Here is a 12,615-nt window from a genome sequence, read left to right as displayed (position 1 = left end):
CTTGTTTAACTCTACTTTGAATTAATTTGAAATGTGTAACTACAGCTCTCATGTCTTTGCTGTGGATATTCATGCTCACCCGGAGATGAAAGCTAATAGTTTTGAATTCAATTCAAACAAAAGTTGCCTCAAGTCACTGTACTTCTACAATAATAGAGCAGTGTATTATTGTAGGGTTTGTTTGATGATCATTGGTAAATTCCAGTGACTAAGTAAAAGCTGATTACAGTTATCATTGCGATATCAGTTACTTATCTAATTGGGTCAAATTCTTAACTGGGCTTGGCAGGTCTTACTAGAAGAGGGTGGGGGTGGGGGGTTATTAGGCACATCAGACTCCCACCACTCTGAGCTCTTATCAGCTGCACTTTGACACCTTCTATTAGTCATTAGGATGATATAAATCTGACCCACTCAAACAAGCTCTCAAATCTGCTTCAGTTCTTCTTGTCAAACGGTAATGAGATCATCATTGTTTTTGTCCGGTTTGGTTGCTTGTAGTGCATTTTATAGTAGCTACATGTAAGCCTAAAATTAAAGATAAATTGGTTATTAGGTTTTTATTATGTATGTTTTAATAATTAATTGTTACAAGTGCATCAAAGTTTAATCTAAGTTTTGTCCGTTTGTAAAACGCAGTCTGTAAAACTTTACTCAAGTGAAGCTTAGCTAGTTAATTAGCGAAAAAATGTTTCGGTGACAGCACTTAAAGTCTGATTTTGTTACTTGTGTGCCAGTGAATGAAACTGATTCACTCATTTGGAAATTCACTTCTACGAAAGGAAACCCGTGGAACCTGAAAGCAACATGGGGAAACTCCTCATAGGTAAATTTCATTAAATATGACATTCATTTATTCATCCATTTATACAATAGTTGTCCTTTGTTTATTTATTCAGAAGTAGAGCATAAGGAGAAGTTAGTAGTTTGAGAGGTACAGGTTAAATATGGTTTGGCTGAAACAAACCACATTTGACTATTTTATGTGCTGAACGGTTCAGAGTATGACCCCTGTTTGTAGTCCCAACATGAGCTGGTGGAAGGTGTCCTAGCTGAGGACTACATTTTCCTGCTCAGGACAATAACATAGAGACTGAGGAGTGTGACTCGGAGCGCAGTATTCCAACAGTATCCTGTTATTAGACTGGAGGCAGCTGACAAGTATTACAAGATAAGTTTAGTTTGGGTCTGGTCAGCCATAACTGAACAAAATTGGGGGGGGGGGTTCGGTGGCAGGCCCCCTGGGGTGGATGAGTTTCTCAAGGTGGGAAATTGAGACGCGTATTGGTCTGGCATTGGCAGTGGTTCATGTTTGTTGTGAGGCAGAGACAGATGGGCATGAAAGCGATGCTGTTCATTTTACTGGTCAGGCTACATTCCTATTCTCAACTCTGTCCGTGAGTAAAACTGCCTCAAAGAAAGAGTTAAAAATGCGACATAAATAGACTTCCTCCATTGGGTGTCTGACCTCAACCGTGGAGATAGGGTGTGGACCTTGGAGGCCCTTCGGGAGGGGCTCAGAGTAGAGTCCCTAGTCCCCCACTGTCATGAACTGGCTGTGTGGAGGCAGATGAGGACCCAAACGCAAAACTCACGGAGACAACAAGCTGAACTCAAAATCACTGCTTTATTGCAGGCTTCACAAAGAAACAGAACTAAACTGGGAATGCTAACTGAGGACCGAGGGAACACAGAAAAGCACAGAGGTTCGGGGAGGCGACGTTGACGACGCGAAACCGAACTGAGGGAGACATGCACATAAATACACAGAGGGTTAACGAGGGAAGTGGGAGCACACAGGAAACACAGCTGACACAGATAATCATAACAAGACACGACAGGAGTAACACAACACTGACGGGAGACTGTCAAAGTAAAACAGGAAGTACACAGAGGTGCAGACAGGAGGAGAGAGAGCACGGAGAGCACAGGCATAGCAGGCTGGGGAAACATGGAATAAAACACAAGGAGGGGAGACGAGGGCTCACAGATTCACAGGGGAAATCAAATAAGGAACAACTTAACAGAGCAACCCAGGACCCATGGCCTAAATAAAGAACAAAATACAAAAATACATGAAAACTAAGAATGCTGGGCCAACATGGCCCAGGATCATGACACCCACATGAAAATGAGCAAATTGAAGTTATTTAGGCGTCTGATTAGGATGCCTATTTGGTGTCTCCTAGGTGAGGTGTTGCAGGAATCTAGGCTTCAGGACAGACCCTGGGTATGCTGGAGAGATTAAATCTGTCAGCTCCCTTGACAAGCCTCGGTGTTCCCACACAGAGCTGGAGGAAGTGACAGGGAAGGGAGAGGTCCTGGCATCTCAGCTTGTACTGCTACTTAGACTGCTGCAACCTTAACACGATTAGGCAGCAGAAAAATGATGGATGGAGTTTGTGACATGATCTTCTGTATTCTATGTTGTCTCTAAGTTTTATAGTTTCTAGGTAACCTGATTTACTTTTTTTCCATCTCTTTCTCAGCTCTGGGCATTCTATTCATTCTACATAATGGTAAGTATTTGTATTTAGTGATCGAGTCATCTCATCACCATGATGGTTACAGAGAAAACCGAATGTGTCTTCCTTCAGTTTCATCTAGTAAGCTGGTGTGTCATATGACCAACTGGGCCCAGTACAGACCGAGTGCTGGCAAATTCACACCAGATAACATCGATCCCTTCCTGTGCACCCATGTCATCTACGCTCTGGCCACCATTAACAGCTTCAACCAGATCAGCCCCGTTGAGTGGAATGATCCGCAGCTGTACAGCAGCCTCAACAGCCTCAAGAATGTGTGAGTTTGCTCAGTCATAGAGTCAGACTGGGCACCAATGTTAATTTAGACAACTACGACAGTCACAGTAAAGAGAAAGTAGACCCACTTTGTTGATGTTACAGAAGAGATAGGCTGAGTTGGAGGCAGGTGAGTAATTGAAAATCAAAAGTATGGTTGTTTGGTTGGGTGAGGAGAAATAAGAAACCTCTTCTCTGTAAAACAAAAATGGAAGCATGACTTAGCTCAGCAAAACAGCATCTGAACAAACCACAACTTCTTGATCATTGTTCTCTGAACAGACAAGACGAAAGTGCAAATGTCTGGCCAAAATGCATGGCGCCACGTTTGACAAAAGCATTTTAGCGTATTAGTACAAAGACCAAGCTCAGCCATGCTTGACATTTGGTATGAGGTAGAGGGGTGATAATCTGGGCTTGTTTTGGAGCCACAGATTCTGGTTACCTGGTCATTGTGTCAACCATGAACTCCACTATGTAGCATTATACAGTCAATTATGAGGCTGTTGGTTAGCTAAAGCTTGGTCAAAGCACAAGCACGAAGGCAAGTCTACAACAGAATGGTTGAATGGTGCTCTATCAGCTTTTCAAAGATTAGACTTCAACCTGATTACAGTTCTGTGCCGGACCTTAACCTGTTGAACCCTGATGCCCCTGGTACTGGGAGCAGAGAGGGAACATTTGCTTTCATGGGCTGTGCCACCAGGTCTGTTGTTTAAATGTAGACATGTATGGTATCCACAGAAACGTTACAATCTCAGGTAAAACCTCACAAACCATTTCTATGATCACCAATAACTGCTATTCAATACCTAAGAACTTTCCACTTTCATAGACTAGATATATATTTAATTAAACCTCTGTAACATTGCTCTGTTTCATTTCAGTAGCATTGATCTTTCTGCAGGTAATGTCCATATTTTGATTCTTTTTGGCGAGACTTAATCAGTTCATTTTAGGTAAATGTACTGATTCTTCTGTGGTGCTTATCTACTCTCCCAGAGCGCTCAAAGCACTTTTTGGGCATGTCATCTTCAAGCAGGAGCCTCAGAATAGCCCTGGAATTCAAAAGGTTAAGAAAGCTGTGCGTAAACACTCGCAACCTCAATGAATTCATGCAAAGTTGCAAAGAAATAGTGAATAAGAGCCAAAATTAGTCCACAATAATGTGAGAGACTGATGACATCATGCAGTTATTGCTAAATCCTGGGGTGCACCTAGTTTTCACACACCACTTCTGCACTTTGGCTCAGATTTTTTGTGTTTTATATGATGATATGGTGTAATATGTGAAGTGTTGTTGTTAATCTCATGTTGTGTTCATCCAATTTTAACACCTGTTAAGAGAAATCTTTTTATTATGTCCAAATATGTCAAACCTTAGAAGAAACAGAAGTGCATTTTTTTCACCATGACTGTATCTGTGATCTCTAATCCCATCCCAACATTTTTTCATTATTTAGAAATAATTAGGATGAAAGTAAATAACTTATAATAAACAAAGGAGTCTTTCCAGGATCTTAAACTACACATGAGCATGTTTTTGGATGAAGAACATCAAGCAAAGGTCATACCAGTGACAAATTAGAACCCTCGACCCAGAAACATCAAGCCTCAGTGCCACTTTTTGACAGATTTTCTTTTCATTTGCATCAGTATCAGGTCAGTAGTTTGATTATGGCAAAAGTTAAGTTACAATCCGAGTTAGCTATTAAGTGGTGCTAAGATTTCAAAAGGATGCCAGAGAAAAAGTGTGCAACAAAAAGCTTGGATTACAGTAGGATCTATTTGTAGAAAGCAAGTAATTGAGCATCAATGTGTTAAAGCAGCATCTGTATTTATCAGGTATTTAACCACCAAATGGAGCAAAAACAGATTTTCCCATTCAATTTTATCTAAATGGAGCTACCACAATATTTATCATTATCATGGTGTACCATCTAAATGGTAAATGGTAAATGGCCTGTATTTGTATAGCGCTTTTCTAGTCCCTAAGGACCCCAAAGCGCTTTACATCAGAAATACATCAGAAAACCTCTATAATTATCACCCAGTCCTACTGCAACCAGCCAGGGCTTCCAACCTGCTTCTGTCCTTTTCGGTGGATTGTTCAGGATTCTGTTATGTGCAGAATCCTTTTTCAGGTCTCATTAAAATGTTGAGGAAAAAACAAAATAAAATTATAGCTAAGAATATTATATATATATATATATATAACTGTATGACATAAGCCATTATCAATTCTCCAGGCAACCCATGGCTGTGAAATACACAGTCATCGGGAGTATAAATGGGGGTAAAGTGTGCTTGAATTATTTAAGGTCCTGTCTTTTCTCTGCCTCTCTATTACCAGCAACCCTGCTTTGAAGACTCTGCTGACTGTTGGAGGAACGGTCAATGGAGTCAGCCCGTGAGTTCCATCTACACCAGTTCTCATATTTTCGTATCTATTTCAAAAACCTTCCTTTATTACGGTTCTTTTTCCCTGCATTGCACCAGATTCATTGGTATGGTTGCCAGACCTGAGAGTCGTGCAGCCTTCATCAGTTCTGTTATCAGTTTCCTTCACACCCATAATTTTGATGGGCTAAACCTGGACTGGGAATATCCTGGACACAATGGCAGCCCAGTGGGGGACAAAGAGAAATTTACTCTACTGGTCACGGTAAACACAGCTCACATTGTCCTTAAATTTTCAATACAATACCAATGTATTATAATGGTGTATTATTTTTGTATTGTCATGTTTATCCTTTTTAAATGTTATTATATGTTATCTGTTATTAACTAGTGCATTGCAATTTTGTTACCAGAAAAGTCAGCCAATCCTGTTAAAATAGAGTCTATATACCTTTATGTAGGGCCCATATAGTAAACCTCACAAAGACATTAAATAAAATGTGGCCCAGGCCATACTGCATGTTGGTTTCTTTTAATGCAGTAGACTAGCACAGTGCGGACACATTAAAATCTATCAATACATGATCATATTACAGTATTTGGTCTGTTTGTGCTACTGATATACCTAATGGCATTAGATACGGTTTCTTGATTCAACTCCTCTGTTGTTAATGATGCCAGGGTGTGACCGGTGAAACTAACTGGATCTAAGTTGCTTTAGTTTGGTGTGTCTATAGGAGCTGGCCAAAGCCTTTGAGGATGATGCAAAAGACAGCGGGAGGAGTCAGCTGCTGCTGTCGGCCAGTGTTGCTGGAATCCGTCAGACCATTGACAGAGCATACGAAGTTAACAAGATTGCACCGTAAGTTTAAGCATGTATGCGCATTTTCAACAAAGTAACACCAATACATAAAGTAGGTGTCGTGTACTGAAATAGATATATCACTATTACTCATTTCAAATGACACAAAACCCCATTTTACATTTACTGTTCAATAAAAACCCAACAGACACTTTGACTTCATCAACATCATGACCTATGACTTCCACGGACACTGGGAGGCAGTAACTGGACACAACAGCCCTCTATACAGTAGCTCTGCGGACCCTGGTTCACAAATTCATTACAATATAGTAAGAAACACACCAACACATCTACATCTTTCACTGTGTTCATGTGGATGAATAATAATGAATACTGATTTCATAATAACTGTAAAAAAAAAACATTTTTAAATGTGAAATTAAAAAAGGATTTTTCATACTGATGAGAAAAAACTGGAAACACTAAGTACAGTACTGCTGCACTTAGTGACCAGTACCAACATTTTGTAGTAGGGCAGGGATAGCTCAGTAGGTAGAGTGGTGGCCCCATGATCGGAAGGTCGGGGGTTCGATTCCCCTGAACAGCTACCCTGAGGTACCCCTGAGCAAGGTACCGTCCCTACACACTGCTCCCCGGGCGCCCAGTGGCTGCCCACTGCCTCACTGAGTGAATGGGTTAAATGCAGAGAGGGATTTTCCCCACGGGGACCAATAAAGTACACTTTCTTTCTTTCTAGTACTAGTGCTAGACAGTCTCACAGAAACACAAAGTAGCACAGTAATACACAACTGAATGGCAACATGTTTTTTTTTCACATTTGTCACACTTAACTGTTTCGGATTATGAGAACAAATGTTATAATTATACAAAGATAATCAGAGTAAATACAAGATGTAGTTTTAAAATGATTTCATTCATTCAGAGAAAAAAGCTATCAAAACCTACCTGAAAAAAGTAACTGCTCTCTAAACCTAACACCTGATTGTGCAGCCAAAACTGCACTCCAGCATTTGCAGTAACTAGAAATGACTCTTTCACCTGGAGGCCCAGGTCAGCCTACTCTTTAAAGAATTGTTGTAATTCAGCCACTTGTGGGTTATTTGGATTTAAGGCCTGACTTTGATTAGGCCACTAAAAACCTTTTGTTTGTTTGTTTGTTTTTTTCGTTTGCTTTCAGATAGATATGATTTGAATTACTGCGTCACAGTTCCTTTAATGGTATGTTCTAATCTCTTAGTAAAATATTGTGGTCGGTGCTACCGATTGCTGCACTGAAGTCCAACTAGAACTAAACTAGATTCGATTAATGATTAAGGAAAGAGGAATTCTGGAGCAAGCTGGATGAAGTGGTGGAGTATGCCCCCTCGGGGGAGAAAGTGGCGATTGGAGCAGACTTCAGTTGAAATGTAGGTGAAGGGGACAAGGTGATGAGTAGGTGTTGGGTAGGTATGATGTTAAGGAGAGAAATGTAGAAGGACAGATGGCAGTCAGTCTTGCAAAAAGGATGTAAATGGCTGTAGGGAACATGTATAACAAGAAGAGGGAGGAACATAAGGTGGCATATGAGTGGAGGAAGGTGTATAAAGGTGGACTGCATCTTATACAGAAGTTACAGAAAGAGATAGGACACTGCAAAGTGGTGTCCTATCTGCCTTAGCCAGGCAGAACTAGATAGCGTTCTATAAGATGACTTTGAGATGAAGAGGAAACAGGTGAAGGTAGTGCCAATGATTAAATTGTGGAAGTTGAAGAACAGAGTTCATAGAAGAGTGGTAAGGAAGAGACTGGGGACATACAGATGCAGTGCTTGTGGAAACTGCTATGAAAGTGTTTCGTGGACAGAATCAAGAAAAAATAAATAAATAAAATATATGTATGTCTTACAGCTTCTCTGTCTAACTGATCTCTAAAGGAGATTCAGAGAAACAGGTAAAGCTGGTAAAGAAGTAATAAATTCTGAAGAATTTGGTACAGATTTACAGTTGAAATGAAGTTTCCTTTCCTTTTTTGTAGAACTCCTCTGTATTCTATTGGATATCCCTGGGAGCACCATCTGGAAAGCTGCTGCTAGGTTTCCCTACTTATGGAAGAACCTACCGTCTTAGCAGTGGGGCAAATGGCCTGGGAGCACCGGCTAATGGCCCTGCAGACCCTGGACCCTACACTCAAACTGCTGGATTCTGGGCCTTCTATGAGGTACAAAAGGTTCTTAAAAAGCTCTGATTGGTATATGCTAAAAGTCATCTATTCCTCAAAATATCTATTATTACCCTTGACTAACATCTGTGGGCAATTATATACAGCTATAGAGTATCACTATCACAAATTCACTGTTATCTGATGTAGGTCTATGTGTCCCTCTTATCAGATCTGTGACTTCATTAATACTGCTAGTGTTGGGTGGATCTCTGAACAAGAGGTTCCATATGCCACCTATGGGAGTTCCTGGTTGGGCTATGATGACAAGCGCAGCTATTCTTCCAAGGTAAAGAATTTCTGTGCTAAAACAGGAAGAGCTATGCTTTTTATTCATTTTTGTTGTGCTCTATTGAATTGTACCTGTAATTATTCTAAGAGTTCTTGCTTCCTTATATTGCTGTCCTGTAGGTTCAATGGATGACTGCCAACAACCTGGGAGGTGCCCATGTGTGGACTCTGGATATGGATGACTTCAGTGGATACTTCTGCTCAGCTGGCACATATCCTCTTATCAACCACCTCAGAATGTTGATGGGTAATTACTGTAAATTAGCTTCACTAACTTAGATTTGATTTTAAAAAATCTCTTGCTGTGTGCAACTTATATTTTTTCATGTCTCATTGTGCAGGCTTTACGCCAAAGCCCACCAGTACTCCACGCCCTACCACCACTAGGGACCCAAGTGCTGACTTCTGCCGTGGCCGTCCTGATGGGTTATATGAAAACCCAGCTGACAAAACCACCTTCTTCCAGTGCTTCCAGGGAAACACCTACCTGCACCGCTGCCAGCCTGGCCTCATCTACTGGGACTCCTGCAAGTGCTGCAACTGGCCCTGAGCCACAGAAACATAAACTACAGAGCACAACATAATAAATGTTTAAGGCAATCGGTTATGTTTCAGTAAGATCTTTTCACAGCTCATGCTAAAACATCCTGGGTTTTAGCAGGAACAGAATATACGGTGGCGTGAGAAATTGTTCACTTCTTGATTTCTATTTGTTTTTTTGTATGTTTGTCACACTCAAATGTCTCAGATCGCTGAACAAATGTTCAAAATGTTCAACATTTTTAGGGTTGTTTATTATTATTAGGGGGGAAAATACAAACGTACATGACCCTGTTTGAAAAAGTGATGCACCCCCCCTCGATTGCAGTTGCTGCTGCTAAAAGGGTGGCCCAGTCAGTTATTAGGTTTAGGCAGCAATCACTTTTTGTTGTTCACTTGGTTGGCTGTTGTAAAGGGGTTTCACTTGACCATGGAAATGATTCTGTGATCATCCACCTCTGTTATCTTCTGTGGAGGTCCAGGTCTTTTTGTGTTGCGCTTTCCTTCTTTCTCAGGATGTAACATTTTTCCAGGATGTATCATCAAGCTGTTTTTGCCACTTCTAATATTGTAGCAATTTGTCAGATGTATTTTTTTTTGTTTTAAGGATGGCTTGTTTCAGCTACATGTAGAGCTTCTTTTGTCTGTTTACAGAAAACCTTCCAAATGCAGACACCTTATATCAACTCCAGGACTTTATCTTCTTAACTAACTGATAAAGGCTATTTCATGGGCAGGTTTGGGCAATTCCTTCATTATGTCATTGAGTCAACTGTCCATTTACTTTTGGTATCAGACAAGCCCCAGATGCAGGCGATATAAAGATGCCTCTGTGAGAAATCAGTGCATAACAGCAGGCTGCAAGTTGCTAGCAGGCAGAGCATACATGCAACACCATAACGAAGTAGCTGCATAGTATACAGGAACATCCATGCCGAGTATGACATTGCCACTCCCAAAGTCAAAAAATGAGAGACAACCCCCAAGGTGCTTGACTTACGTATAAAGATAGACAATGGCTAACCAACTGAACATATTAGCGGTCGACAAGCAAAAGAAGATGGCTGTAGTGGTAGATGTAGCTAAGTCAAGTAATATCGCTATCAGGAAGGAGGAGCATGAGAAGCTTGAAAAATACCAAGTGCCTGGACGAAGGAGAGGACTGGCTATCCTTCTGTCAGGCAAACTACACTTTGAAAAACTATTTGAGATAAGTGATAAGGAGGGGCGATTTATTTTAGTAAGGGAAAATATTGAGGGGAATCCAGTCACGTTGCTAAATATATATAAGCAGTGTTGGGAAGGTTACTTTTAAAATGTATTCCATTACAGAATACAGATTACATGCCCCAAAATGTATTCTGTAACGTATTCCGTTACGTTACTCAATGACACTAACGTATTCTGAATACTTTGGATTACTTAATATGTTATCATGCTTTTTACAGCAACGTGAATGTACTATTGCTGTGTGATTTATTACTATTACTGAAGGTCCGCGACTCCGAACTGTAGTAAAGGGACCTCTGACTAATACGGCGGGGTCCCTGTTGGCTCGTAGCTGAAAAATAGCTTTACTTTGTTGTCTGGGTCAACTTTTCTTGCGACAGACAGAGAGAGGCGTTGAAAGGCTGCTCCAACGAAACATTGTTTTCGGAGGAAAACATGAACACGGTGTACAGTCGAGTCTTAATAGCTTACTTACAACTGGGCTCGTCAGGCACTCTTCTTGGCTGAAGTGGTTATTATTATATTTACATGCTTCCAGCTCCCGTTTTTCCTCGACGACAACTCGTACCTTTCCACTCCCCTTTTTCTCCCTCCTCGCGCTCACAGACCCATAACGTGTATGGCAGTCCATTCTCCCAGCAGCACGGACTACACTGCCCATGATGCTACATTCTTTAGAGCTACAGGTGGCTGTAGCTCAGGTGGCAGAGCAGGTCAGCCACTAATCAGAAGGTCGGTGGTTCGATCCCAGGCTGCACCCTGGCTGCATGCCAAATATCCTTGGGCAAGATACTAACCCCGTGTTTGCCTACTGGTGGTGGTCAGAGGGCCCGGTGGCGCCTGTGTCCAGCAGCCTCGCCTCTGTCAGTGCGCCCCAGGGCAGCTGTGGCTACAATGTAGCTTGCTATCGCCAGTGTGTGAATGGGTGGATGACTGAATGTAGTGTAAAGCGCTTTGGGGTCCTATGGACTAGAAAAGCGCTATACAAATGCAGGCCATTTACCAGGCCATGCTTGTAGCATTCTGCCTGTTAGCTTAGCACAACAACAACAACGAAAAGGCGCTCTCTCACCCAGGAAACACACAGTCGCAGAGAGAGAGAGAGCGTCGCCCTGTAACCATGGCAACCGTAGCGCTGCCGCCTGGAACAACCGTAGCTGTCAAACAAAACCCAAACAGTCCTGACCCGCGACAGTATGAAACAGGAAAGTACCGCAGTGTAATCCATTTATTTCAACAAAGTAACTGTATTCTAAATACCACCTTTTTAAACGGTAACTGTAACAGAATACAGTTACTCATATTTTGTATTTTAAATACGTAACGGCGGAACATGTATTCCGTTACTCCTCAACACTGTATATAAGCCACCAGGAAGTGACATCAATTTCTTTAAGAACGTCATTGATATGATGCTATCAAAGAGACCATAGGTCTTCTAATCTGTGGAGGAGATTTAAATATACATCTACAACCAAAATTAGACATTTGTAATGGAAAAACACTGAATACAAAGCCATTAATTAAGAATATTAATACGTTATTTGAGGAGGTTGGTCTTGGAGAAACTTATATCCCTATCAAAGGGATTATACTTGATATTCCTCACCCCACTCATTAAACACAAGAATAGATTATTTTATAACACTCAGGAAAGACAAAGATAAAATATACACTTGTGAAATTGGGGCAATGGATTTAAGTGACCACGCACCTGACTGTTGATTTAAACCTGCAACCAAAATCCAACAATTGGAAACTAAATTCGAGCACACTCAGTGATCCTCAGTTTAAAGAACAGATTAAGAAAGAGATCCACCTTTACTTGGAAACTAACAACAATGGTTATTAGTTTCCCCTAGGACCCCTTAAATGCTGTCCTGAGAGGGAAAATCATAGCAATATCCTCTTATAAGAAAAAGATGAGAAATAGGAAATTAGAAAACTTACAAAATAAGTTAAAAGAATTAGAGAAAGTTCTTACCTAGTCTAATACATAATGACCAGACAGTCTTTATTCGAGAGTGCCTAATAGAAGATCATGTACAAATTATTAACCACATTTAAAAGAATAAAATAGAAGCAATGGTAATCAGTATCAATGCAGAAAAAGCATTGGATTCAGTGAACTGGAGCTTTTTTTTTTTTTTTTTAAATATAGTCTTGTTTAGATTTGGCTTACATGAAATGATAATTAAGATAATACATTTACTATATGATAACCCCAGGGCTAGGATTAAAATTAATTGCTGTTTATCACACAGTATTATGATGATAAGAGGAATAAGGTAGGGCAGTGCATGTTCACCATTGTTATTTGTGTTATACTTG

General features: G+C 40.7%; 1 protein-coding gene across 2 annotated transcripts; it reads left to right on the top strand.

Moving 5' to 3' along the window:
* The first annotated feature begins 398 nt into the window (after positions 1–398).
* Positions 399–9,116, top strand: LOC102205588 (acidic mammalian chitinase-like). 2 transcript variants are annotated; one of them, XM_013915097.1, is made up of 12 exons: positions 399–457; positions 738–826; positions 2,490–2,519; positions 2,598–2,802; positions 5,155–5,211; positions 5,301–5,466; positions 5,939–6,063; positions 6,212–6,335; positions 8,041–8,223; positions 8,396–8,512; positions 8,635–8,761; positions 8,856–9,116. In XM_013915097.1, the coding sequence occupies exons 2-12, from the start codon at positions 808–810 to the stop codon at positions 9,062–9,064; spliced, it is 1,362 nt and encodes a 453-aa protein (XP_013770551.1). In that variant the 5' UTR covers positions 399–457; positions 738–807; the 3' UTR covers positions 9,065–9,116. The 2 variants fall into 2 exon arrangements, with proteins under 2 accessions (XP_013770551.1, XP_005749924.1); XM_005749867.2 differs by having other exon boundaries at positions 412–457; positions 783–826.
* The last annotated feature ends 3,499 nt before the right edge of the window (positions 9,117–12,615 follow it).

This window comes from Pundamilia nyererei, unplaced genomic scaffold (assembly GCF_000239375.1).
Source record: "Pundamilia nyererei isolate P.nyererei 1_Seehausen unplaced genomic scaffold, PunNye1.0 scaffold00257, whole genome shotgun sequence".
In the NCBI taxonomy this organism is placed as follows: Eukaryota; Metazoa; Chordata; class Actinopteri; order Cichliformes; family Cichlidae; genus Pundamilia; species Pundamilia nyererei.
The sequence above is the reverse complement of the archived record's forward strand: the minus strand, read 5'-3'. Positions and strand labels throughout refer to the sequence as shown.

Bases quoted from the DNA above. Each gene is read 5' to 3' on its own strand.
- LOC102205588 (XM_013915097.1), top strand. The intron at 2,803-5,154 runs GTGAGTTTGCTC...CTCTATTACCAG, and splicing joins CTCAACAGCCTCAAGAATGT to CAACCCTGCTTTGAAGACTC. The intron at 5,467-5,938 runs GTAAACACAGCT...GTGTGTCTATAG, and splicing joins AATTTACTCTACTGGTCACG to GAGCTGGCCAAAGCCTTTGA.